This window comes from Eleutherodactylus coqui, chromosome 2 (assembly GCF_035609145.1).
Source record: "Eleutherodactylus coqui strain aEleCoq1 chromosome 2, aEleCoq1.hap1, whole genome shotgun sequence".
Taxonomy (NCBI): domain Eukaryota; kingdom Metazoa; phylum Chordata; class Amphibia; order Anura; family Eleutherodactylidae; genus Eleutherodactylus; species Eleutherodactylus coqui.
In genome coordinates, this window is record NC_089838.1 from 323892422 (window position 1) to 323920118 (window position 27697).

General features: G+C 46.3%; 1 protein-coding gene across 3 annotated transcripts; it reads left to right on the top strand.

The window, feature by feature from the left end:
• The first annotated feature begins 192 nt into the window (after positions 1 to 192).
• LOC136613003 (lysophosphatidic acid receptor 4-like) lies at positions 193 to 27222 on the top strand. 3 transcript variants are annotated; one of them, XM_066593789.1, is made up of 2 exons: positions 193 to 264; positions 24164 to 27222. In XM_066593789.1, exon 2 carries the CDS (start codon positions 24227 to 24229, stop codon positions 25157 to 25159), a length of 933 nt encoding a protein of 310 aa, XP_066449886.1. In that variant the 5' UTR covers positions 193 to 264; positions 24164 to 24226; the 3' UTR covers positions 25160 to 27222. The 3 variants fall into 3 exon arrangements, with proteins under 3 accessions (XP_066449886.1, XP_066449885.1, XP_066449883.1); XM_066593788.1 differs by lacking the exon at positions 193 to 264 and adding an exon at positions 6126 to 6180; XM_066593786.1 differs by lacking the exon at positions 193 to 264 and adding an exon at positions 6790 to 6809.
• Positions 27223 to 27697: the final 475 nt, after the last annotated feature.

Here is a 27697-nt window from a genome sequence, read left to right on the forward strand (position 1 = left end):
AGCACGTTCAAGTTTCAGTTTTATCCCTAGCCAGGGTAAAGCATTTACTAACTGTGATAATCCTTTGACCTTCATAACTTCAGCAGTTCATCATGGCATTTATTCACAGGCATCAGAAGACCCAAGTGTGCCAAGACACCCTTTCCCACACATTACTGCACCTCCACCAGCCTGACAGGAAGGGGTCATCGACTCATGCTACTTGCATGAAATTCTGACCTCCCATCAGTATGGTGCAACAGAAAGCTGCGTCCATCTGACCAGGTAATATTTTTCCATTGCTTAGTGATATCATTTTTGTGCTCTCTTACCCCACTGGAGTTTCACCTTTCTGTTTCTCTTTGATACAGTGTTGTATCATGTTTTAACTCATCTGTGCTAAGGAACAGCAAAAATGTGCATTTGGATACATTAGTTTTAGTAGCAGCATTGTATTCAGCTGAGCAGCACCTGTTGGTCAGAGTGGTTCCTGACATCCTCTGTGACCCCTTTCAGTGATAAGTTGTTTCCGTTCACAGAATCCCCTTTCACTGGATGTTTTTCTCGGTATACTTTCCACACTGTTATACCAGAATCCCCACACAGTTGGCAAATGGCAAGGAAATCGCAGTGTTGGTTAGTCTAGCACCGATGACCAGGCCTTGTTGGAATGGAGGGATACAAAAAAAAAATGGTGGTTCAGCGCAACACTCCAAAGACAGTCAAATAATTAGAACAATTAAGTGAAAACTTCTCTTTTATTTGATTAAATAAACAACCAGCATAGGAAAACACGTTTCGGGGCAAAACCCCTTCATCAGTTCAACTGGATAAAATACTAAAACAGTTGGAGACCTGAAGAGCGTAAGGTCTCAATTGCCAAGGAGGACACTGGGATACCGGTGAAAGGTGCGGCGATCGGGTCTGGAGGAGAAATCACTATGTTGGAAGTCCCTCAGATCGCTGGATTTTCCCATCTAATGGGGATTCACACTGTGGATGAAACTGATCCACGAAAAACTTGTCACCTGATTTTATGCTGCACTCCGGGTTCACAGAGAATCTCCATACAGCAAAGCTCCAGCTCTAATAAAGGGGATATTCAGAGTGTATATAAATATATCAATTTCCCTGCAGCACCACCACAGGACAAATGAAGTATTACACAATTTCCATCAGTTAACCCTCTCCAATCCACTGTCTGACGTCTGAAGACATTCTGATTGAAGGCTGTACAGCTCCGATGTCAAAAGACGTCCGGCAGGGTATTCTTACTGTATATTACTGGCCGCTCTGTTGTCGGGGCCTCTCCAGCATGTCCCATACAGCAGAACTGGCTCTAGCCAGCAGATGGCGCCATTGTATAATGGCAGAAAGAGAAAGGCCCCTAGGAAACCCTGAATCCAAAATTGGATTGCAAAGGGTTAATGGTCAGCTTTTGTAATATTGTACACGCCTGGTCAGGTTCTCCGGAATGTAAGACACTCTTTTGCAACTGCTCACCGCAGATATTTTTTACTCCACGGCTGCTGGAGCTTTATTTCCGTTCAGTAACCAATTGCTCTATTACACATATAATCAGCAGTGTGATCACAAGGAAATGTTTTGGTGGCTCATCCTGCTGACATTATTAGTAGAGTAATGTTACATGTGCCTAAATGGGAAATTATTTAGCATTTTCTAAAATGCTATATATACAGTATATATCTATATATGTAGATACACTATATTGACAAAAGTATTGAACCCCCACCAGTCCGGTGCGGTCAGGTGATGTGTGAGCATTAGGTATAAAGGAGAGGATTACACAGGAGATCCCAGTACAGAAACCATTAGATGTCACCAGGTGTAGCGATGACAATAGGTTCTGGTGGTGGGATGTCACCATCCAATCAGTATGGGACATCGCAACACCCACGATGGTGCTTGGAGCATTGTTCTTGGTCTGTAAATGAGTAGCGGAAGTGCTGTGGACAACTGAATCACCATACACCATCCTCCAATCGGATGCCAGCACTTGGCTGTGGCGGTTGTCTGGAGAGCGCTTTCCACCTGACTGCATCGTCCCAATAGTAAAGTTTGAAGGAAGTTCTGTTATGGTGTGGGGTGTTTCTGCTGCGATGGAGTAGGGCCATTGGTTATAGTGAAGTCCACCCTAAACGCCAATAGGTACAGAGACAATGTGGCATTACCTAGCCTGTGGTTATACTGTGATACAGCTCCATGTCTCTGCAACGGGCCAGACCGCAGAGGGTGCAATGGTGAGGGCAGCGAATGATGGTAGTCATGGTAGTGCCACTGCCCCTCTCTGCTAAAATGCGGCCTGGCGCAGCATTACACAGTGGTTTAACATTACACAGATGTTACGCCTTGGCAGTTCTTTCTAAGATGCTACCCACAGAGTCGGGTAGCATAAGATGTCGCTTTGTCATGACACTAGTCTGTTTACGGGTAGTGTCCCATTTTTGGACAAAAATAATAATTATAAAAATGGGAGAAATTAACAAAAAAGGGTTTCTGATCCTTTTCCCTGGAGAGTGTTGTGTGGTACCTCAGTGCAGATGTTGAGTTGGTGAAAAGGACTCTAGAAGTCAGGTGCAAAGAGGAAAGCAGATGATTACTCCAGAGGGTTCTTCCATATAAGCATTACATCACATTTTAATTTCTTTGCTTTGAGACTGATATCATGGTTACACACTTTAATCATTTCCTTGTGCTTCATTTTAAGACTGTTTAAGATATAGACAGGAATGCTCCTCTGTACTCCTTACTTGATTCATGTACTTTGCTTTCCTTCCCACCACTCTGGCTGCTCAGATGTTCTTTGGCTCTACTCTCCTCGACTCCCTTAACTACAACCTACCTTTTTATACTATCACTCTAGCGTTTGGGGGAATCATTTCCCAATCACAGGACATGTTTCTTCCTGCTACCAGGTAGGAAACACAGTATAACATTGGTCCTGCAGTCTCAGTTATCTGACACTAACCGCTCCTGGCAGGGGAACTCTCCCGAGGAGGATAGGAGTAGGGTCACTCCACAGTCACTCACGTAGGTCAGTACCTCTGCACAGTGATCTCGGCCTTTTCTGGACATGCTCACTCTCAAACTGTCTCGCTCTTACTTCTCTTTCTCTATCTTCTCCATGGTTCCTGGTATATAGACCCTCAGGAGCCGCTCCTCATCTTCCATCACTTCACCACATGAGGGTTGAAGGTACCCCATGTGGCTGGAACTCCTAAGACTCTGTGAGTATTATTGTATCTTGTCACCACCAGGAAGCTAGGGGTTTGACAGGGCTTGGATGCAGGAATGCTCCTGTCACAGCCCTAGCTCCTGATTGGTGACTTCTGTAAGGTCCTTGAAAGTCCTATAGCTGCAGCCTCAGTACAGCATTTTGCCTGGGCTGGAGGGTTATTGTTTGGTCTTAGTTCTTCGGATAAGCGATCATTATTAGCTGTATAAATTTAAGCCTAATAGGAAAACTAAGCCCTAACCCTCCACACCAGGCAAAAAGCATTAAAGAGGCTGCAGCTGTCCCTGCCCTCCGTCACTGCAGCGTGCGCCCATTCATTTGTAGCCGCTGATATCTCCCTCCCCTGCGGAACGAATATATCTATATTACTCCCCAAATGCAGACTATTCGCAACCTGATTGGTTGTTTGCATTTACTCATTCCCGGTGATTGGTTATTTGAATTGCCTGATTCACGGTGATTGGGTATTTGGTTTGGTTGGTTCATGGTGATTGGTGATTGGTTGTTTAGGTTGGCTCGTGTAGAAGTGGGGAATAATAGGCTAATAAGCCATCGGATGGAACGCTTACTACAGAAGACCTCAGTGCCAGGACCTGTGAGGCTCAGGGAGGGGAGCATGCTGTGCAGCCAATCACTACGAGGGGGCGTCACCAACCTGTCAAGCAGCCATAATCTTGTCTTCACCCCTACTTCCTGGTGGTGACAAGATACAATAATACTGACTCTGTGATGGACTCTAACTCACTCTTGCTGACTGACTACCACACCCAAATTACTTATACTTATAGTCTCTCACATACCACGTGACAGGACATAAATGGATACATTTGCAGGCATCTGCCAGTCTCATGCAGACATTAACCTCTCACTTGCTGCAGCTGTGTAACACACATAACACAATGACTAGACAACTTTACACAATGCATCTACAAAAGACATGACGTATGACATTTATGGAGGGGCCAGCAACATAGACTTCTGGCCACTACAGTATGACTGATGCAAGTTGTGTCAAGGTTGCCTCAAATTAGAATTGCTGCAAATCTCTAAGTCTGTAGTAGTCAGAAATACTTTCTTCAGATCTCTGGCTGTTGCTCCCTCTCCCATGCTTTATACTTCAGCTCTGCTTTTTCAGTTTGAGCTCTAGGTATCCAGCACAAGCCCAGTAGGATGTGAATACATTGAGTACCAGTTTCTATGACTATACCACCAACTGTATTGAAATAAAAAAAATCAGCTATACTTACCCGTCCTCTGCTGCCATCATCCAGTTCTGTAGCTCTGACGTCCTTCCTGTGTTTGTAATAATAATAATAATAATAATCTTTATTTGTATAGCGCCAACATATTCCACAGCGCTTACATAGACAGGGGGGAATACAGAAAGACAAAATACAAACATTACAGAACCACGGTTACATATAGTAATCAATTGATGGAAACAATAGGGGTGAGGGTCCTGCTCCAACGAGCTTACATACTACAAGTAATGGGGTGATACAGAAGGTAAAGGGGCTGGAGATGTGCACGGTATGGCGAGGTGGAGAGTGAGCGATGCTATACACATAGACAATGGTCAGACATTTAGCCGTGTGACGGCAGAAACGGTGTGACTGCAGGAGCGGTTTATGATGGCTAGCAGGGATTGCAGTCAGTAGGTCAGGGAGCATGTTATCAGGCGGAGTACAGAGAGGTTTGTTTAGGGAATGCGGTATGCCTCCCTGAAGAGGTGCGTTTTTAGAGCACGCCTGAAGTTCTGCGAGTCCTGGATTGCTCGGGTAGCCTTTGGTAGTGCGTTCCAGAGGACCGGTGCTGCTCTGGAGAAGTCTTGGAGGCGGGAATGAGAAGTTCGAATTAAAGGGGCGCTCAGTCTGGTTTCATTAGCAGAGCGGAGAGCCCGGGCTGGTTGATGGATTGAGATGAGGGAGGCGATATAGGGTGGCGCTGCACTGTAGAGGGCTTTGTGGATGAAGGTAGCGAGTTTGAATTGAATTCTGTATTTAACGGGCAGCCAGTGCAGTGACCGGCACAGGACAGAGGCGTCCGAGTAGCGGCTGGACAGGAAGATGAGCCTGGCTGCCGCATTCAGGATGGACTGGAGAGGGTAGAGTCTGGTGCAGGGGAGGCCGATCAGCAACGAGTTGCAATAATCGAGCCGGGAGTGGATGAGGGCGACAATAAGCGTTTTTAACGTCTCCACAGTGAGAAAAGAGCGGATTCTTGCGATGTTCTTGAGGTGCAGCTGACATGTTCGGGCAAGAGATTGGATGTAGGGGGCAAAAGAGAGATCAGAGTCAAATATGACCCCAAGGCAGCGGGCGTGTTGTCTAGGAGTTATGGTGGCGCCACACACTGAGATGGAGATGTCAGGATGAGGTCGGTTAGTGGAGGGTGGAAATACCAGTAAGTCAGTTTTAGAGAGGTTTAGTTTTAGGTAGAGAGAGGACATGGTGTTAGAGACAGCGGACAGACAGTTAGTGATGTTTTGGAGGAAGGGTGCAGAGATGTCACGGGCAGAGGTGTATAGCTGGGTGTCATCAGCGTACAGGTGGTATTTGAGGCCAAAACTCCTGATGGTTTGTCCAATAGGGGCTGTGTAGATAGAGAAGAGAAGGGGGCCAAGGACCGAGCCCTGGGGGACCCCAACAGCAAGGGGAAGAGGAGGGGAGGTAGAGCCAGCAAAGGAGACACTGAAAGAGCGGTCAGATAGGTAAGAGGAGAACCAGGAGAGGGCAGTGTCCTTTAGGCCAATGGAGCGTCAACGGGTATCACGTGACCCCTGCAGCCAATCAGAGGCATCATGGTGCCTAGGATGCAAGAGCCAATGCCAAGAGAATGGGTAGCAATGCTGCAGCTGCCACATGATATCCGGTGACATCTTCTCCAACACCAAACACCGGGAGGATGGTGGAGCTACAGTGCTGGAGGGCGGTGGCAGACGACGAGTAAGTACAGCTGATTTTGTTATTTTAGTATAGTTGGTGATATAGCGGAAATGCCTGATGACTAGACAACCCTTTTAAGTAAACGTGGACAGGGCTGCACAACGGCTTTGGGTGTCGTGAATGCCAAAGATTATAGTGTGCCCTGCCTGCACTACAAGCAATGAAAGTGAGCAGGGAAGAACTGTATAAGTGACAGGCGCTATATTTATGGCGAGGCATGCGCCAGTTTTATCATTGGAAAGGTCATAACTAAACAGCTTGCGATGGTTGTGCCAAATTGATCATTGCCTTGTGCCAGTTTTGGAAGCTTTGTATATGTATGATAACCATCAGGTGGGAAGGTTTATCCATAGTGCCATGAGATGTATTAACCACCTCAATGGAGGCATTTTACAATACCTCGTAGCTCCGCCCCTTTACTTTCCAAAAGTTTTCCAGATAGGCTTCAAAATTAAAAAAAACCCACGATAAATGTGGCGTAATTTCTTACAGAACGCGGTTATCTTAGACATTACATGTCTGATCTTACGTAAATGTGCGCTGAGGTAACACTTGTTGTTGAAGTCACCAGCAGGAAGCTCTGAGACATTTACATTTGCTCCTTCCTCTGGCAGACGAGAAGCTGGCTGGTGAGTAATGTCTGTAGGTTGTGGGTTGTAGCCTGCGTACGGTTCAATCACTGTGGACCTTATAGGGCTTCCCAACACTTTGCGTTACTTGTAGGTTTACTCTTTGTTTTTGATTGAGTTGAAACAAAAAGGTTGGCGTTGAGTGTGAGGGTTCTGCTACAGAGTCCATTACTGTCTCGGTGACTATGGTGCAGGCACTTCAAAGGAGGTAGATCAAAGATAGGGTGATGGTTGTGAGGAATTGTCATGGTCTTCACACCTTGGAGAGCTTCATGCCCTGCAAAAGAAGAAAAAGAACATTTATGGCAAACATGACCAGCATTAGCTATGTGAGACCCAAGTGGGTCCCAATATGCGACCCCCTCCCTAGGTCCACCTGGCCAGGTGATTTTCTTCCTCCATGCAGCAGCGTCTTGTGGAGCTACACAAATCCCCCTCCTCTGGGCTCTGTCTCCTCTACTCTGAGGACCCAAGGGGCCGCTGTCAGCCCATCAGCGCCCCTGCAACAAACAATCACGTACTTCTGCTACTGATTATATGTCATAAGCTTGCTGCTGGGGCTATATTAAAGTTATGAGCTTGCTCCTGATATTGCATCTATGTACTGAGGTTAGTTTGTGCTGTCTTTTTGTTGTGAGCTTGATTCTGATGCTGTATTATGTATTAAGTGTTCTTTCAAGCTGTTTTTATGGTATTAGCTTGATTCTGGTGCTGTATTTATGAGTTTCGCTCACGGGATGTATTTATGTCATAAGCTTTGTTCTGCAGCTGTATTCATGTACTGAAATTAGTTTTGGTGCTGTATTTATAGAATGAGCTTGGTTCTGCTGCTGTATTTATGTTATGAGCTTATTTCCGGTGCTGTATCTATGTACCAAACTTGGTTTGTTCATGCTGTGTTTATGGTATGTGCTTGGTTTTGGGGCTATATTTATGTACTGCAGTTGTTTCTCGTGCTGTATTTAAATAGTGAGATTAGTTCTGGTGCTGTATTTATGTACTTAGCTTTGTTCTGGTTCTGTATTTATGTATTGAGCTTGGCTCTGGTAAAGTATTTACGAGTTTGTTTCTGGTGCTCTATCTGTGTACTGAGGTTTGTTCATGCTTTGTTTATTGTATGAGCTTCGTTCTGGTGCTGTATTTATACGTTTGGTTTTGGGGATGTAATTATGTACTGTTATTGGTTCTGGTGCCGTATTTATATTCTGATCTTGGTTCTGTTGCTGTATTTATGTTATAAGTTTGGTTCTGGTATTATATGTATGTACTGATCTTGGTTCTGGTGCTGAATTTATGTATTGAGGTTGGTTCTGGTGCTGTATTTATGTTATGAGCCTTGTTCTGGTGCTGTATCTATGAACTGATTGGTTCAGGTGCTGTATTTCTGTATTGAGCTTGGTTCTAGTGTAATATTTTTTTTTTGGTTATTTTGTTGTTGGTTCTGGTACAGTATTTATTCACATGTGGATATGCTGCTATCTTGCTGTTTTTTGCATAAGCAAAATACAGGCATACTGCCTAACAGTACAATATTATAGTTTTTCTCTTATGGTGGAGGGGCAAAAAAATGAATCACAATGTGTCATCTACACTAGAGCTAGCACTGATGGCAAGTGGTGCTGAGCAGCGGTGGTCGGGGCAGCCCCAGCTTTTCTTTGGGTAGAGTTTGGAAGCATCAAGACTAATGCATTGATAGAGGTGAGCAGCACTAAGAAGGTATCTGGAGCTCCTCCAGAGCTGCAGCCTGGCCTTCTGTTGTGCAGCCTATACACCTACATGATCTTGGCGGGTGCATCTTAGAATTAGATACTGGTTTTGCACATTGAATAGGAGAAATATTTCTCACTCCTTCATGGCGGATGTTTTTAGAAATAAGATGTTTGGAGCAGTTTTTCATGTTTTCAGCTTTCACATTCAAATTGGAAAAACCCACTGTGGGGGTCACTGTTACTGCTGGGGCCACTGTGGGGGTCACTGTTACTGCTGGGGCCACTGTGGGGATCACTGTTACTGCTGAAAATGGTTTGGCGGTCACAATTACTGCTGAGACCGCTGTCGGGTCACTATTACTGCTTAAACCACTGTGGGGAACACTATTACTATTGGAGCCACTGTGGAGAACATTATTACTACTGGGGCCGCTGTGGGGGTCACTATTACTACTAGAACCACTGTAGAGGGTCACTACTACTGCTGAGGCTGCTGTGGGGGTCACTATAACTGCTGGGGCAACTGTGGGGGTCTCTATTATTGCAGAGGTTATTGTGGGGGTCATTATTGCTACTGAGGCCACTTTGGGGGACACTTTTACTACTGGGGTATGTTTACACATGGCGGAAATGCTGCAGAATGTCCTCTGCGAAAATTTCCATGGCAAATCGCGCAGAATTTCTGCATCCAAAAAGCAGTCAAAATCTGCACCCTGTCTATTTTGAAAATGCCCTATCCTTTATATAACAATGGAGGTAATCAGTGGGTTTTGGGTTGCAGTTTGGGCACTTGGTCTCTAAAAGGTTTGCCATCACTGTTTTAGCTTACTCATTGTTGCTATATTGTTTTTTTTTCCTAGAGGCTAAATACATTGTGTTGAGGGGTTATATTGTTACATTTAAAAGCACATTTAGTTTGCTTGTGGGTTTCAATCTCCATTGCTTTGCATGGGTAATTAATTAGGGGTGGCATTACCCAATCAGGGTGTGATAAATTGCATCTGTGGAACTTCCTGTGTCCTTTCCAAACAGAGGAGTATTACAGCTAAAGCCACATTTGCATTGACAGATGATTGCTCAAAAGTCGCTCAATCATTAGTTTGAGTGACAGTTTTGAGTGATCATCTTTGCATAATTTATTGTAGCTAATTAACTAATTAGACAGAACGAGATGTTGTGCCTGGGCTGAAGGGTTAGGGTTCGTTTTCCTATTAGGCTTACATTTATAGGTGTAAAGGCTTATACATTTACAGCTAATAGTGTCAGCCTAACAGAAAAATGAACCCTAACCCTTCAGCCCAGGCACAATATCAATACATAGGCTACTAGGACCTTCCATAATTCAGCCAATCGGGAGCTAGGGGAATGACAAAGGCATTCCGGTGGCGTCAAGGTACAATAGTACCTCCATTGGCAAGAAAGAAAGCAGTTTGCTGCTCACTGAGCACGCACTGGAGTATATGTGAGGGTGGATGGTAGTTTGGGAGAGCAGAATGAGCAGGCAGCTGGTTGAGTAACAGTTAGAAGGAGGTATGAATGAAAGAGATACGGGGAGGCATGTTCTGAACTGGCACACCCCAACAAGTTTGCAAAGTTGGCAGATGAGGCTAGCATGCCCTGGCCTCTGACCTCCAGGGGATATCTGCTCCAGTAAGAAGGGGAATAGGAGCACAGGGCAAGCTAGACAGGTCCTGGTAGTGTGGGACTCAATTATTAGAGGGACAGACAGGGCAATCTGCCACAAAGATCAGGATTGTCGAACGGTGTGTTGTCTTCCTAGCGCTCAAGTTTGACACATCATGGATTGGGTTGACAGATTACAGGGAGGGAATGGTGAGCATCTAGTGGTCATGGTACTCTTTGGCATCAATACCAAAATTAGGTAGGTGTAAGATTCTCAAAAACAATTTCAGGGAACTAGGCCGTAAGTTTAGGTAACGGACCTCCAAGGTAGGATATTCTGAAATACTACCTGTACCATGTACACCCCCAGGAAGGTAGTGGGAGATTAGGGAGGTAAACAAGTGGCTCAAGAGTTGGTGTAAGAAAGAGGGATTTGGGTGCTGACATTGATATTGGCTACAGGTTCTACTGTAGGGATGGGTTTAATCTCAATGGGGAGGGTGCAGCTGTGCTGTGGGAGAAGATGGCTAGAAGGTTGGGGGGAGTGTTTAAACTAGGGACTGGGGATAAGGACAACCAGAGAGACAGAGGAGAAGAAAGTATAGACAGTGACCTGGGACTAAGCAATAAAAATGGGGTGGAGCAGTGGGAGGAGTTAGTACAGTTAGAACTGGCAGAACACTTAGCAGGCATACACTTAATATAAAAAATAACCAAAACCTTCTAAACTGTATGGTGACTAATAGTAGAAGTCTGACCAATAAGGTGACTAATGGTAAATGTCTGACCAATAACATGACTAATGAAGGAAGTCTGACCAATAAAGTGGATGAACTAGTAATAATGTCTGGAAGTAGTAATAGAAGAGTGGAGGAGGCGGCAGCATAAAATGATGCAGAAAATTATGTCATACAAAGGAACATGTTTATTGCGTCCAAGTTAAGAAAGGCAACGTTTTGACCAATAATTAGGTCTTTTTCAAGCCAAATAACATAAGGATCAGGATATGCAGTCCATGTTTCACTGGAAGTAATAATATCTGAGGAAAACTATGACATAGTAGGAATAACTGACACCTGGTTGGACGAACACCATGACTGGGCGGTGAACTTGCAGGGTTGCAGTCTGTTCAGGTTCAGAAGAGATCGTAAATAATACAAAGGTGTAGGAATTTGTATTTATGTGGAACCTTGTTTAATGCCCACATTATGAGAAGATATATGGGAGAAAGATGAACCTGTGGAGTCTCTATGGGTAGAAAATAAATACATGGAGGGAAAAGCAATAATACAATTCTCATAGGGGTTTTCTATAGGCCAACAAATATAACACAAGCCACCGAAAATCTATTACTGGGGCAAAGAGATGAAGCAGCAAATCACAATGTGGTAATTATTATGGGGGACTTTAACTATCCGGATATAAACTGGGAAGCCCCGCCCCCGCTGTTAGGGAAGCCCTGGGAAAGCCTGCTAGACCCGCCCCATCTCTCCAAACATGGGGAGATATGTCAGAGATCCCCTGTAGCTCGGCCCCCTCTCTCTCCTCTCTTTGGGGGATTCCTAGCCTGCTTCACGATCCTCTCCAATTGATTTCAATGGGCCGGTGCTGCTGCCGCCGCCCCCATTGCAGGCGATGGGCGATAGCGCAGAGTTTTCTTGAGCCTTGAGTGAAGAAATCGCAAATGAGAATGAAAGCATAGAAAATCATTGGTTTCATTATAGTTCTTTTCACTCGCTCTTGCATCGCTGGAAAGTCTATTCCCAGCGGGTGCGGGCCGTTAGTCTATTTTTAATTCAGTAACATAACTAATTTCAGCCTTGAGATCAGTAAATCGTTGCCCCTTTCATGCTCCAGCGATCATAAGTTCTTATTTCTCGTCAGTGTGGCTGGATTTTACATAAACCGACTTGGAGTAAATATAAGACATTGAATAACTAAATTTTTTTGCTGCAGAATTATGGAAAAAAGCATTTTCCCCGCTGTTTCTGGGATCTATTCTTACAGCCATATAATATAAATACTTTTTTTTTTTTTTTACAAAAAAGTGTCTTGTCGTTTTTTTGGTGCCATTTTGTGACATTTATGACTTTTTGATTACTTTCTATTCCTTTTTGGGGGAAGTAAGATAAACAGAAAACAGCTGTTTAGGCTTATTTAATGGAATTTACCGTGCTGGATAAATAATGTAATGTTTAATGGTGCGGATTGTTAGGGATGGGCTGATGCCGTTATAAGTCGTTTTTTAAAATCTTTTTATTTTTATTCCTGTGGTTTTATTTGAGATTTTCAGATTTTACAGCAGTGTAATAAACATTTTACTGAAAAGCATTCCAGTCACATTAATATGTAACAAGCGCAATTTGCGGAGATATGGATTGGGGGGAGAGAGAAGAGAAAACACATCTGGTAGGCAACTTTTAGAGTAGTCCTCCCTTATTATATCCCGGCCCAATCTCGAGACTGGACTGTTAATTATTATTAAAAGTAACAGAATACGAACGGCCTGGCCAGGGCCTAACCTGGATTTAGGGGGAAATAGGGAGGAATTAGGAAAGATAGGTGAGGGGTGATTTCTGAGACAGGTGGAGTTTTTCCCATGGGGTGGGCGCTGCCGGGGACAGTCGTGGACTATAGAACAATAAGGTAGGCATTTATTATTCTCCTCTTTTACAGGGAGGTTAGGAGTCTATTATTTTGCGAGGGGCAGGAGTAATCTAGCCATGGGGACCATATTTTTAAGAATTTCTCATGCTTTTCGGCAAGAATGGAGGTCAGCTTTTCATTTATTAGGTACCAGTCTATCCTACGTTTGACCTCGTAAAGTCCAGGGAAGCTTTGCACCACGAATGGGCAATAACTTGCTTCATGGCCAGAAAAAAGATATTATCTTCCTAGAGTCAGGGGGGATATTATTTATACATTTATTTAAAAGTGCCTCCCAAGGGTCTTTGCGGATGTTGTGGCCTGTGACTGAGTATATTAAGGAGTAGACTCGAATCCATAGCCTCTTAACCCAAGGACAGGACCACCAAATATGGAGCATATCTCCCGAAGCTGAACATCCACGGAAACAGGTGGGAGATCGACCAGGTATAGCATGAGCTACTCGATCTGGGGTTAGGTACCAGCGGAGCAAAACTTTAACCCCTTCCCGCTCCAGGACGTACCGGTACGTCCTGGGAGCCTGGTACTTCCCGCAACAGGACGTACCGGTACGTCCTGGGGATAGCGCGGGATCACATATGATCCCGCGATATCCCGCAGCGGGAGCCAGCTGTCAGTCACAGCCGGCGTCCTGCTGCAACAGCGGGGGGGCATCGGAGATGCGACCCCGCTGTTAACCCCTTCCCTGCCGCGATCTAAGTAGATCGCGGCAGGGAAAGAGTTCACAGAGGGATCGCGCTCCCTCTGTGTCTCCGGCCGGCTATCGCGATGTTATCGCGAGAGCCCGGCCTGTCACCATGGTAACAGGACGCCAGACACTGGCGTGCTGTATTGCCTGTGCCTATAATCGCTGTACAAGCGATAAGGCATGGCAGAGCAGTAGCTCTGCCATGCCTTATGACAGCGATCATAGGCATAGTGCTGCAAGTCCCTCAGAGGGACTCGAATAGTGTAAAAAAAAGAAAAGAAAAATGTAAAAAAAATATATAAAAAAACCCCTTTTTTATGCTTTTTCTAATATTAGCATAAAAAAAGGGAAAAAAAATGAAAACCCCACATATTGGGTATTGACACGTTCGTAACGACGTGTACAAAAAGTTGAACATGCGTTTTATTTTGTACGACAAAAAGCGTAAAAAAAACGCTAAAAAACAGAGGCAAAATGCTAATTTTTAGCATTTTGCCTTACAAAAAATGCAATAAAAGTGATCAAAAAAGCCGTACATTCCCCAAAATAGTACCAATAAAAACTACAGCTCGTCTCACAAAAAATAAGCCCTTAAAGAGCTCCGTACATAGAAAAATAAAAAAGTTACAGGACTTTGAATGCAGCTATAGAGAAAAAAAAAGATTTCCAAAAAAAAGGGGGTTTTATTGCAAAAAAGTGTAAAAACCTAAAAAAAATATAACAATTTTGGTATCGTTGTTACCGTACCGACCCGCAGAAAAAATTTAGTGTGTCATTTATGCTGCATGATTAACGCTATAAAAAAAAGAAAAAGATGGCAGAATTGATGCGTTTTCTCTCCCTGTTATCATAAAAAAAAATAAAAAATTTTACGATATTGTCTATGTACCCAAAAGTGGCACCGATAAAAACTACAGATCGCCACGCAAAAAACAAGCCCTTATATGGCCACGTCCACGGAAAAATAAAAAAGTTATGGCTTTTGAAAAATGGAGATGGAAAAATACCAAAAAATCGCTTGGTCCTCAACGCCAAAATAGGCCGTGTCATTAAGGGGTTAAATGAGGTTTCCAACATTAGTATATTCCTGGCCCTACTGTTGGTAGACTCCCATATCTGAACCCAATCTTCCTCAGAGAGTGTTTTGCCGAGGTCCTTTTCCCAGCGCATTACGTATGGTAATTGTGTACGAAAGGAGGAAAGTACCAAGTCTGAGTAAATCTGCGAAATGAGGCCTCCTGCATACGGGTATTTGTAACAGTGTCTCTCGAATGGAGTTAAGGTCAGTGGAGAGCGCGTGTTCTTAAGGAGGGAGGATGGAAAATGTGTTAGCTGCAGGTATCGGAAGATTTCTGAGGGCGGTAAGCTAAATCTTTCCCATAGGACAGGTAAAGGAGTGGGTCCGTCTATTGAGAGTAAATGGTATAGGTTAACGAGGCCTGATTTCGTCCAATTCACAAACGACTGGGGTGATTCCATTCCCGTCAGAAACATAGGATTACGCAAAAATGGCGTAGGAGGTAAGTGGGGAGATAGCAGCCTCCCTGAGTACTTTATAGAGTCCCAGATATGGAGGGAGTGGTTAACAATGGGGTTACTGATTGGAGGCCTATGTTTAGGTGATATCCATAAAATAGAGTCAGTTGTGAGGGGGGAGTATTTAGAAAATCTTTTTATTTTTTAAATAATTAAAGCGTTTTGTACTTTATGTTGTGACCCCATCTGGCTGTCAGAGACGCGGTTCGACCACCTTTTTTTCTCCAGGCCCGGAGGGTTACTTTAACATTGGGAACTGAACAAACCTGCATTTCTAGGCATATATGCTCCCCTTATTTTCAGTTTCTCCTCCTCAGGCCTCCCTCACACAAGGCGTTTTGTACAGTGTTTAGCGCTGCCTTTTCAGCCCAGCGCTAAACGCTGTACAACACTCCCATTCATTTCAATGGGGCTGCTCTCACAGGGCTGATAACGCAGCGCCTGCCAACGCTGCGCTTTGACAGCGATGCAAGTTCTATTTTTGGGCGTTTTCAGCCCTGCGTCGCCCATTGAAATGAATGGGCAGCGGTTTTAGCACTGCTGCAAACGCGGCAACACTTGGTGCCGCGTTTTTGGCAGCGTTAACCACTCGACAATTTTCGGGGTGAGGGCTTGCAATAGAAGCCCTACCCCGAAAATCAGTCCCAGCTAGGTAGAGAAAAAAAGAAAGTAATACTCACCTAGCCGCTGCAGTCCGGGTCGCGACCACTGGTCTCTGCCACTCATCCGGGCTTCTCCAACACTCCCAAGTCTATTGCCGTAGGCCAGGTTTGAGAACCCCGCCTCCAGCAATAGAGTGCTGTGATTGGTTATCAGCGCGCTCGATGTCCAATCACAGCCCTTTATTGACTGTCTCAGCCAATCAACGCCGGCAAGCTCTGATTGGCTGAGACAGTCAATGAAGGGCTGTGATTGGGCATCGAGCAAGCACCGACAACCAATCACAGCACTCTATTGCTGGAGGCAGGGTTCTCAAACCTGCCCTACGGCAATAGACTTGGGAGGGCAGAGGAAGCCCGGATCAGCGGCAGAGACCAGCGGCCACAACCCGGACTGCAGCGGCTAGGTGAGTATTGCTTTTTTTTCTTTTCAGCATCCTTGGCTGCGTTTTCAGCCAAGCTGAAAACGCAGCCAAAACGCTGGCATAAAGTATGCCAGAGCTGCTGAAACGGGGCGGAATCTGCAGTAAACGCAGCTTTGAAAAACGCTGTGTTTCTGTAAACGCCCTGTGTGAGGGAGGCCTCACTTTCAAAAAATCAAAACTCTTTTAAAAATGCTTCCGTCAGCATAGATGTTGTTTTTTGTTTTTTTGTGGGACGAGTTGTATTTCTCAATTATACTATTTAATATAACATATAATGTACTGAAAAATGAAACAAAATGGGAAAAAAACGCAATTTCTCAATTTTTGCGGAGATATTGTTTCTACAGCATGCGCAGTGCAGCAAAAATGACCTGCTGACTTTATTCTGTGGCTCAGTTCGATTACGACTAGAGATGAGCGAACGTACTCGTCCGAGCTTGATACTCGTTCGAGTATTAGCGTGTTAGAGATGCTCGTTACTCGTGACGAGTACCACGCGATGTTCGGGTTACTTTCACTTTCATCTCTAAGACGTTAGCGCGCTTTTCTGGCCAATTAAAAGACAGGGAAGGCATTACAACTTCCCCCTGTGACGTTCAAGCCCTATACCACCCCCCTGCTGTGAGTGGCTGGCGAGATCAGGTGTCACCGGAGTATATAAATTGGCCCCTCCCGCGGCTCGCCACAGATGCATTCTGACATAGCTGAGGGAAAGTGCTATCGTGTTGGAGCTGCTATAGGGAGAGCGTTAGGAGTATTTTAGGCTTCAAGAACCCCAACAGTTCTTCTTAGGGCCACATCTAACCGTGTGCAGTACTGTGGAGGCTGCTTTTTGCAGTGTTGCACTTTTTTTTTTTTGGTATATCGGCCGTGCAGAGCATTGCGCCCTGCAGTAATTCTCCAGGGCCAGAAGCGCTTAGGCAGGGACAGAAGACATATTGATTGAATATAGACAGTGGGCCTTTGCAAAAAAATTTGGGGAAAAAAATCTATTTGGGCTGCCTGTGACCGTCCTCAGTGTTCTGGGTCTGTGCTGGGTGTAGTAGTTCTCCAAAATCATACGCAGCCAGCTAAGTGTTACAGCAGGCTTGCGCAAAATTATTTCCTGGCTCTGTCTGGGCTGTGAAATCACTGCTGTATTGCAGTTCACAGTGCAACACTCTGCAGTTCTTTGACATACTCCAGGGCCAGAAGCGCTTAGGCTGGGACAGAAGACATACTGATTGAATATAGGCACTGGGCCTTTGCAAAAAAATTTGGGGAAAAAAATCTATTTGGGCTGCCTGTGAGTGTCCTCAGTGTTCTGGGTCTGTGCTGGGTGTAGTAGTTCTCCAAATTCATACGCAGCCAGCTAAGTGTTACAGCAGGCTTGCGCAAAATTATTTCCTGGCGTTCCGTAAGCGAAGTCAGCCTCCAACCACAGGCCAATAAGCGGCACATTTAATTACAGCGTTCTGTTTCTGCATTACTGGTAATACACCATGCTGAGGGGTAGGGGTAGGCCTAGAGGACGTGGACGCGGCCGAGGACGCGGAGGCCCAAGTCAGGGTGTGGGCACAGGCCGAGCTCCTGATCCAGGTGTATCGCAGCCGACTGCTGCGGGATTAGGAGAGAGGCACGTTTCTGGCGTCCCCACATTCATCGCACAATTAATGGGTCCACGCGGTAGACCTTTATTAGAAAATGAGCAGTGTGAGCAGGTCCTGTCCTGGATGGCAGAAAGTGCATCCAGCAATCTATCGTCCACCCACAGTTCTGCGCCGTCCACTGCTACAACTCAGAATCCTCTGGCTGCTGCTCCTCCTTCCTCCCAGCCTCCTCACTCCATTACAATGACACATTCTGAGGAGCGGGCAGACTCCCAGGAACTGTTCTCGGGCCCCTGCTCAGATTGGGCAGCAGTGGTTCCCCTCCCACCAGAGGAGTTTATCGTGACTGATGCCCAACCATTGGAAAGTTCCCGGGGTCCGGGGGATGAGGCTGGGGACTTCCGGCAACTGTCTCAAGACCTTTCAGTGGGTGAGGAGGACGATGAGATTGAGACACAGTTGTCTATCATTGAGGTAGTAGTAAGGGCAGTAAGTCCGAGGGGGGAGCGCACAGAGGATTCGGAGGAAGAGCAGCAGGACAATGAGGTGCCTGACCCCACCTGGTTTGCTACGCCTACTGAGGACAGGTCTTCAGAGGGGGAGGCAAGGGCAGCAGCAGGGCAGGTTGCAAGAGGCAGTGCGGTGGCCAGGGGTAGAGGCAGGGCCAGACCGAATAATCCACCAACTGTTTCCCAAAGCGCCCCCTCGCGCCATGCCACCCTGCAGAGGCCGAGGTGCTCAAAGGTCTGGCAGTTTTTCACTGAGAGTGCAGACGACCGACGAACAGTGGTGTGCAACCTTTGTCGCGCCAAGATCAGCCGGGGAGCCACCACCACCAGCCTCACCACCACCAGCATGCGCAGACATATGATGGCCAAGCACCCCACAAGGTGGGACGAAGGCCGTTCACCGCCTCCGGTTTGCACCGCTGCCTCTCCCCCTGTGCCCCAACCTGCCACTGATATCCAACCCCGCTCTGAGGACACAAGCACTACCGTCTCCTGGCCTGCACCCACACCCTCACCTCCGCTGTCCTCGGCCCCATCCAGCAATGTCTGTCAGCGCACCGTCCAGCCGTCGCTAGCGCAAGTGTTTGAGCGCAAGCGCAAGTACGCCGCCACGCACCCGCACGCGCAAGCGTTAAACGTGCACATAGCCAAATTTATCAGCCTGGAGATGCTGCCGTATAGGGTTGTGGAAACGGAGTCCTTCAAAAGTATGGTGGCGGCGGCGGCCCCGCGCTACTCAGTTCCCAGTCGCCACTACTTTTCCCGATGTGCCGTCCCAGCCCTGCACGACCACGTCTCCCGCAACATTGTACGCGCCCTCACCAACGCGGTTACTGCCAAGGTCCACTTAACAACGGACACGTGGACAAGCACAGGCAGGCAGGACCACTATATCTCCCTGACGGCACATTGGGTGAATTTAGTGGAGGCTGGGACCGAGTCAGAGCCTGGGACCGCTCACGTCCTACCCACCCCCAGAATTGCGGGCCACAGCTCGGTGGTGGTATCTGCGGCGGTGTATGCTTCCTCCACTAAAGCACCCTCCTCCTTCTCCTCCTCCAACGCAACCTCTGTCTCGCAATCAAGATGTGTCAGCAGCAGCACGTCGCCAGCAGTCGGTGTCGCGCGGCGTGGCAGCACAGCTGTGGGCAAGCGTCAGCACGCCGTGCTGAAACTACTCAGCTTAGGAGATAAGAGACACACGGCCCACGAACTGCTGCAGGGTCTGACAGAGCAGACCGACCGCTGGCTTGCGCCGCTGAGCCTCCAACCGGGCATGGTCGTGTGTGACAACGGCCGTAACCTGGTGGCGGCTCTGCAGCTCGGCAACCTCACGCACGTGCCATGCCTGGCCCACATCTTTAATTTGGTGGTTCAGCGCTTTCTGAAAAGCTACCCACGCCTGTCAGACCTGCTCAGAAAGGTGCGCCGGCTCTGCGCACATTTCCGCAAGTCCCACACGGACGCTGCCACCCTGCGCACCCTGCAACATCGGTTTAATCTGCCAGTGCACCGACTGCTGTGCGACGTGCCCACACAGTGGAACTCTACGCTCCACATGTTGGCCAGGCTCTATGAGCAGCGTAGAGCTATAGTGGAATACCAACTCCAACATGGGCGGCGCAGTGGGAGTCAATTCTTTTTAGAAGAGTGGGCCTGGTTGGCAGACATCTGCCAGGTCTTTGGAAAGTTTGAGGAGTCTACCCAGGTGGTGAGCGGCGATGCTGCAATCATTAGCGTCAGCATTCCTCTGCTATGCCTCTTGAGAAGTTCCCTGCAAAGCATAAAGGCAGACACTTTGCGCTCGGAAACAGAGCCGGGGGAAGACAGTATGTCGCTGGATAGTCAGAGCACCCTCCTGTCTATATCTCAGCGTGGTGAGGAGGAGGAGGAGGAAGATGAGGAGGAGGGGGAAGAGACAGCTTGGCCCACTGCTGAGGGTACACATGCTGCTTGCCTGTCATCCTTTCAGCGTGAATGGCCTGAGGAGGAGGAGGAGGATCCTGAAAGTGATCTTCCTAGTGAGGACAGCCATGTGTTGCGTACAGGTACCCTGGCACACATGGCTGACTTCATGTTAGGATGCCTTTCTCGTGACCCTCGCGTTACACGCATTCTGGCCACTACGGATTACTGGGTGTACACACTGCTTGACCCACGGTATAAGGAGAACCTTTCCACTCTCATACCCGAAGAGGAAAGGGGTTCGAGAGTGATGCTATACCACAGGACCCTGGTGGACAAACTGATGGTAAAATTCCCATCAGACAGCGCTAGTGGCCGAAGGCGCACTTCCGAGGGCAAGGTAGCAGGGGAGGCGCGGAGATCAGGCAGCATGTACAGCACAGGCAGGGGAACACTCTCTAAGGCCCTTGACAGCTTTATGGCTCCCCAGCAAGACTGTGTCACCGCTCCCCAGTCAAGGCTGAGTCGGCGGGAGCACTGTAAAAGGATGGTGAGGGAGTACGTAGCCGATCGCACGACCGTCCTCCGTGACGCCTCTGCCCCCTACAACTACTGGGTGTCGAAGCTGGACACGTGGCCTGAACTAGCGCTGTATGCCCTGGAGGTGCTTGCTTGTCCTGCGGCTAGCGTCTTGTCAGAGAGGGTGTTTAGTGTGGCTGGGGGAATCATCACGGATAAGCGTACCCGCCTGTCAACCGACAGTGCCGACAGGCTAACACTCATCAAGATGAACAAAGCCTGGATTTCCCCAGACTTCTCTTCTCCACCAGCGGACAGCAGCGATACCTAAGCAATACGTAGGCTGCACCCGCGGATGGAAGCATCGTTCTCTATCCCCATCAAAAACGGGGACCTTTTAGCTTCATCAATCTGTGTATTATATTCATCCTCCTCCTCCTGCTCCTCCTCCTGAAACCTCACATAATCACGCCGAACGGGCACTTTTTCTTAGGCCCACAAGGCTCAGTCATATAATTTTTGTAAACAATTTTTATACGTTTCAATGCTCATTAAAGCGTTGAAACTTTCACCTCAACCAATTTTTATTTTAACTGGGCTGCCTCCAGGCCTAGTTACCAATTAAGCCACATTAACCAAAGCGATTAATGGGTTTCACCTGCCCTCTTGGTTGGGCATGGGCAATTTTTCAGAGGTACATTAGTACTGTTGATACACCAATTTTTGTGGGCCCTCGCCTTACAGTGCAATCAAATTAATTTTTAGCCCACCTGCATTACAGCTGACGTTACATCAGCTGTGTTGGGCACTGCAATGGGATGTATTTATGTACCGCCGGTGGCTTCCTGGCACCCACCCATGCTGTGGGTCCACACGGAGTTGTAACTGCATGTGTCCACTTCTAAAGACCCCCAGTCTGACTGGGGCATGCAGTGTGGGCCGAAGCCCACCTGCATTTAATCAGACGTTACCTCAGCTGTGATGGGCACTGCAATGGGATATATTTATGTACCGCCGGTGGCTTCCTGGCACCCACCCATGCTGTCGGTCCACAGGGACTTCACAATAGGGAGTTGTACCTGCCTGTGTCTATGAATTAAAAACCCCGGTCAGGTTGGGGCATGCAGTGTGGGCCGAAGCCCACCTGCATTTAATCTGACGTTAGCTCTGCTGTCCAGGGCACTGCAATGGGATACATTTATGTACAGCCGGTAGGTTCCAGGGAGCCACCCATGCTGTGGGTGCACACGGAATTCCCATTGCGGAGTTGTACCTGCCTGTGACTATTTATAAAAAAACGCGGTCTGACTGGGCATGCAGACACCTTGACAGAATGAATAGTGTGTGGCACATAGGTTCCCCATTGCTATGCCCACGTGTGCAGCTCCAGATGGAGGTGGCACAGGATTGGATTTCTCATTGCTTATGTACAGCATTGTGGACTATCGCCCCGCCCCTTTTAAAGAGGGTCGGTGCCTAGCCGTGCCAACCCTCTGCAGTGTGTGCCTGCGGTTCCTCTGGCAGATGCACTTATAAATAGACATGAGGGTGGCGTGGCATGAGGGCAGCTGAAGGCTGCGCAGGGACCCTTTGGTGTGCGCTGTGGACACTGGGTCGTGGGGGGGGGGGGGTTGGGCAGCATGTAACCCAGGAGAAGTGGCAGCGGAGTGTCATGCAGGCAGTGATTGTGCTTTGTTGGAGGTAGTGTGGTGCTTAGCTAAGGTATGCCTTGCTAATGAGGGCTTTTCAGAAGTAAAAGTTGTTGGGAGGGGGGGGGGGCACTCTTGCCGCTATTGTGGCTTAATAGTGGGACCTGGGAACTTGAGATGCAGCCCAACATGTAGCCCCTCGCCTGCCCTATCCGTTGCTGTGTCGTTCCCATCACTTTCTTGAATTGCCCAGATTTTCGCAAACGAAAACCTTAGCGAGCATCGGCGATATACAAAAATGCTCGGGTCGCCCATTGACTTCAATGGGGTTCGTTATTCGAAACGAACCTTCGAGCATCACTGAAAGTTCGACTCGAGTAATGAGCACCCGAGCATTTTGGAGCTCGCTCATCTCTAATTATGACTATATGAAATTTATATAGGTTTTTTTGCGGTACTATATGTATATTTTCTTCTGCCATCTCCTGACGGCTTTATTTAAAGTCTCTTATCTTTCTGTCGCTGGTGCTGTGCGAGGGCGGGTACTTTGCGATATGATCTGTGGTTTCTATTAGTACTATTATGGAGTGCATACATGTTTTTTTTATGGCTTTTTATTAAATGTTTTCTTAGAGATGAGGATGACCAAAAAAGCCCAATTCTAGAGTCGTGTATTTATTTTTACTGACGACGTTCACTGTTATTTTGATAGATTAGACCTTTATGGACGGACGATACCAAATATGTTTTTTATTTTTATTTTAAATATGGGAAATGTTTTTTTTTTATTTTAATATCCTTTATTTTTTACAATAATAGAAAAAAAACTTTTTTTAAACTTACGTTAACTTTTTTTTTTTTAGTCCCCTAAGGGAACTTGAACTTGCACTTATTTCATCACTCATGCAGTCTTATGCAATAGCATTCATGCAATGCCGTGGTATTAAATTATACTGTATTCTGACAGAAAGTATATCAAGATGTGCCACAGGCCACAGGCATGCCTTGATTCAGGCAGCCTTGGGGCCTTCAGAAGGCACTTGGCTGCTATGTCAACTGAACGGGACCTCATAATTTTATCGTGGAGGGGCCGTTCAGGACCCCTGAACACCAATCGTGGCATTTAAAGGATTAACAGCCACGATCAGCATGACAGCTGGCACCCGCCATTTATGGAGTGGGATCAGCTCACGGTTCTGCTCTACACAAACCCCGTACCTGAAACACATACATGTATGCCCCTTAGGCTTAAGGGGTTAAAGGTTATGGACACCTTCGGGTGGGAGGTTTTTTCACTTTAAATGCATGTATTTTGTGTTGACAATCATTTTTGCAATAGGATTTAATTTAAAAATGTCTACAGTTTGTCTTCTGCAGCTTCTACACATCACTGTATATAGATACTGCAGTCAAGTCTCAGTAGGACATCCGTCAGTGATGCTGGAGTGATGGCTTGGATTTCAGCCTTTATCGCTCCTCTCCTGCATGTTTTATCAGCAAATTTGTGGCCATAGCAAAGACAAACTTCATTGTCGTCATAAATCAACTGATAAAAACATGGATCATTCTGGTACGCCGGTCCTGGGATTGCTAGGGGGCCCGGAGGACTCCAGAGATCAGACATTTATCCCCAGTCCTGTGAAGAGGGAATAAATGTCTTTAATGGGAAAATCCCTTTCAGAATTTTTCCCCAAAATGTTGATCGTTGACTGCACTTGCCCTTTAAAAGAGTCGCCTATGTAAGCAGTGAAGGGGGTTACTCTGATGATCAACAAAGGACCCTCATGATCAAAAATTGATGACTTGGAGAACCCCTTTAAATATAAATATATAGAAAGACATAGTAAAGATATGTAACTTTTTGATTTTATTTCAGGTTTGTTTCGAAAAGAAGGAAAGCCTCTCATGCTGACTGTGAAGGTCGAGGAGGACACCACAAATGAATAACAGCACCAAATGCCTGCTGGTCAGCCCAGTTGTGTACCTGAGTAGCTACTCTATTATATTACTCATAGGGTTAATCATGAACAGCATTGCCACCTTCTTATTTTTTTGTTCGACTAAGCTGCGGTCACCCACTATTGTCTACATGAAGAACCTTGTCATCGCTGACCTGCTTCTGGTCTGCACCCTTCCATTGAAAATCTATTCCCACACTGAAATATCTCCAGAAAACAGGAAAAAAGTAGAGTTCTGGATATGTAACGTCCTCGGGTCATTTCTCCTTCTCAACATGTACGGCAGTATTTTCTTATTGACCTGCATTAGTTTTGACCGGTATCTCGCAGTTTGTTTCCCTCTTCGATCCCGACGTCTCCGTCAAAAGGCCCCTTGGATCTGTGTTGGTGTGTGGATTCTCAACATAACAGCCTCCATTGCAAGCTACACATCAGTAAAACCTAATAATTCAAGTAGTTCTTGTTTTGACGGTCGTCCTCCATTTGTTACTATGACAGGACCTGCAGTAGGGGCTATTGGCATGGGATTTTTAGTTCCTCTTGGAGTCATAGTCTTTAGTTCTGTGGCCATGTTGAAGTCAATGAAGCGAAGTCTGGTTGTTCAAGAAGGACTAGTCAACAAGGTGAAGGTGATACGTATGTTGGCTACCAATGCGACGATCTTTCTCCTTTGCTTCCTTCCCTATCATATGGTGTTGCTTCTTTATCAATTTTGGGATAACTGTATTTTGGAAGAAGCCTACCAAATCACTCTCTTCATAGCCTGCTGTAACACAGTGCTTGATCCCTTCGCCTACTACTTCACCACCGATACCATCATCAATGTGGTCAAACAAGAGATCAAAGTCGGAAAGAAATTTATGGAGCTGTCTGACCAATCTTCCGACAAAAATAAGCCCATTATTTCCTTGTAGCATGCCACCAAAAAACTATATCACGCCACTAAAACTCACAATTGTTGATGGATCAAACATGAGACCTGGAGGTAATGCTACGAAGAATGTGAAATCAGAGACAGGTGGCAAGGACATTGAAGATGGTGTCGGCGCATGTGGCGCCCCAGCCTCTCCAGGCAGAGCTGAGTGCAGCAAGGACATAGCTGCAAAGGTAGCAAAGTATTCCAGAGACACTCGGCTAATAATACCCCGGCCTTCAGTGGTGGAGAAGGTTCCACCAAGAACAGATAACGATTAGTAGAGACCTTTGAGCCAAATATAGAAGTGCCCCACTTCTATTTCCTTGATGCCTAAAAATAGGCAGTAAATAGTGAACAATTTTGCTGTATTCTACTTAATTAATACCACCATTTAGTGCCAAATAAACTTAAAGGGATTTTATCACTACCCCAAAAATGTCCTCGCAGCTGGGCCCAGCTTAAAATAGAAAAGTATACTCAACCTCTATCTACCTCTATCTACCGGCTGGGCCCAACTTAAAATACAAGAGCAGCCTCTCTTCAGCAGCCCAGGATGAAGCTGAGCATCTCCCATAGACCCAGCGCCAGCTTCTGGATGTACAGCCTGGTGGAAGTCAATCAGGTGACCAGTGCAGCCACTCCTGACATCAGCATTTACATCATGGGCACTATGGTGCCAGGAGCTTAGGACGGTGATGCTGTGGTCCCTGATTGGCTGCCAAAGAGTGGCTACTCAGTTGCGTCCCGGGCCATCAAAGAGAATCTGCCTTTTTATTTTAGGTTGGGCTCAGGAAACTTTTTGGGGTAGTGATAAAATCCCTTTAAAACAAGCACAGTACCACTATAGTACAGACATATAAAGCCTAAATAATACTGCCATACAATAAGCAAATAACAGCACCATATAGTACCATGGTAAGACTGCAGCTAGGACTTCAACTGAATGTAATTGCTCAATCTTGCACACTCTGTGGCCAATTTCATAGGAAGCCCATGAGCCTATCTGGATGGTTTTAGATTGTAGAAGGAACCTAGAGGAAATCCAGATAAGTAGGGGGAGTATATACAAAGACCATATGGACATTGCTAGTCCAGTGACTAGTACAGCCTCATTGTGGCACTGGGGTTCAGGGTTCACATCTGACCCAGAGATATGGAGAAGATCCTACAGGCCCCCATACACATAGGAGTTCTTATGGGGACGGATCAACTGTCCCCTTACAATGTTGGGTGAGAGCAGGATCAGGGCCAAGCATTCATGTGTACGGAGGAACCGGTGGAAACAGCTGTTGGACGAACGATCGTTTATCCAATAGTTGTTGAAGGTGTTTGGACAGCTATAAAGCGACACTAAGTTCACAATTTCTTTATTGTGGCTGATATTGTTCTATTATCCCTCCCACGGACTTTCAGTAGCTAACTTTACTATGCATTATGATGTTTTAAGACCGTTTTAACCTTTTTTTTTATAAAGCTCAATTTAAAGGAGTTATCCAGTTGTAAACTATTGATGGCCTGTCCTTAGGATAAGTCATCAGTAGTAGATTGGTTGGTGTCCATTGCCCAGGACCAACACAGATCAGCTTTTTGCCAGGCTGGCATGCTTGTGCACTGACATGATTTCTGTAGAAAGCAGACAGCTCTGTTCTTACTGTAGTGGCCAGGCTTGGTAGCGCAAGCAAAGTTCCTATTCATTTCAATGGGATCTTGGCCTATAATATCAAGCCTGGCCACTACAGTAAGACCAGATCTGTCTTCTTCTTGCAGAATTTAGTTCAGTACATGAATGCACCAGCCTGGTGAACAGTTGATTGGCAGGGGGCCCAGGCAACAGACCCCTGCAAATCTAATATTGATGACTTGTCCTACAGATAGCCGTCAATAGTTTACAACTGGAAAATCCCTTTAATTGACAGAATTTAGGCTCCTATATATAGTAGTGTTTCGAGCAGGACCTTATATGGTGTTCATGAATTCTGTACCTGTGTTCATCCTCTTTGATCCTTTTTCTCTAGAACCATTACCCAGCTGGGACTACTTTTTGAAAAACACTTTTTCATTTTTTTTTTTGGGGGGGGGGGGGGGGGGTAAACTGGGTGATATCATACAGGTTTTTTTTGCCTTCCTCTGGATTACCAAAGGCACACTAAGATCATCCCTAGTTGAACTTGATGGACATGTGTCCTTTTTTTGACCATACTATGAAGCTAAGATTGATATATTATTATACATGCCATGTCTGCTCTCTGCGGGTGCACTTACTTTTGATAAATTCGGTTTCTTACCCCTCTTTTTGCTCAGGCCAACTAACGAAACAACTCATCCTCCATAATTTTATGGAGAAAGTTGAGTAGTTAAAGAAAGTTTGGAGCAAACCTGATACATTACGTTATGCCAAGTGCAAGGTCTAAGGGGGTGGAGCATGACACAGGGGCTGTGTATTTGAATAATTTTTGAATACCCCCCTTGACCCTTTACCTGGCATAATATAGATTATCAGATTAGTGCAATTAGTACTGACCAAAAAGAGGAAAAA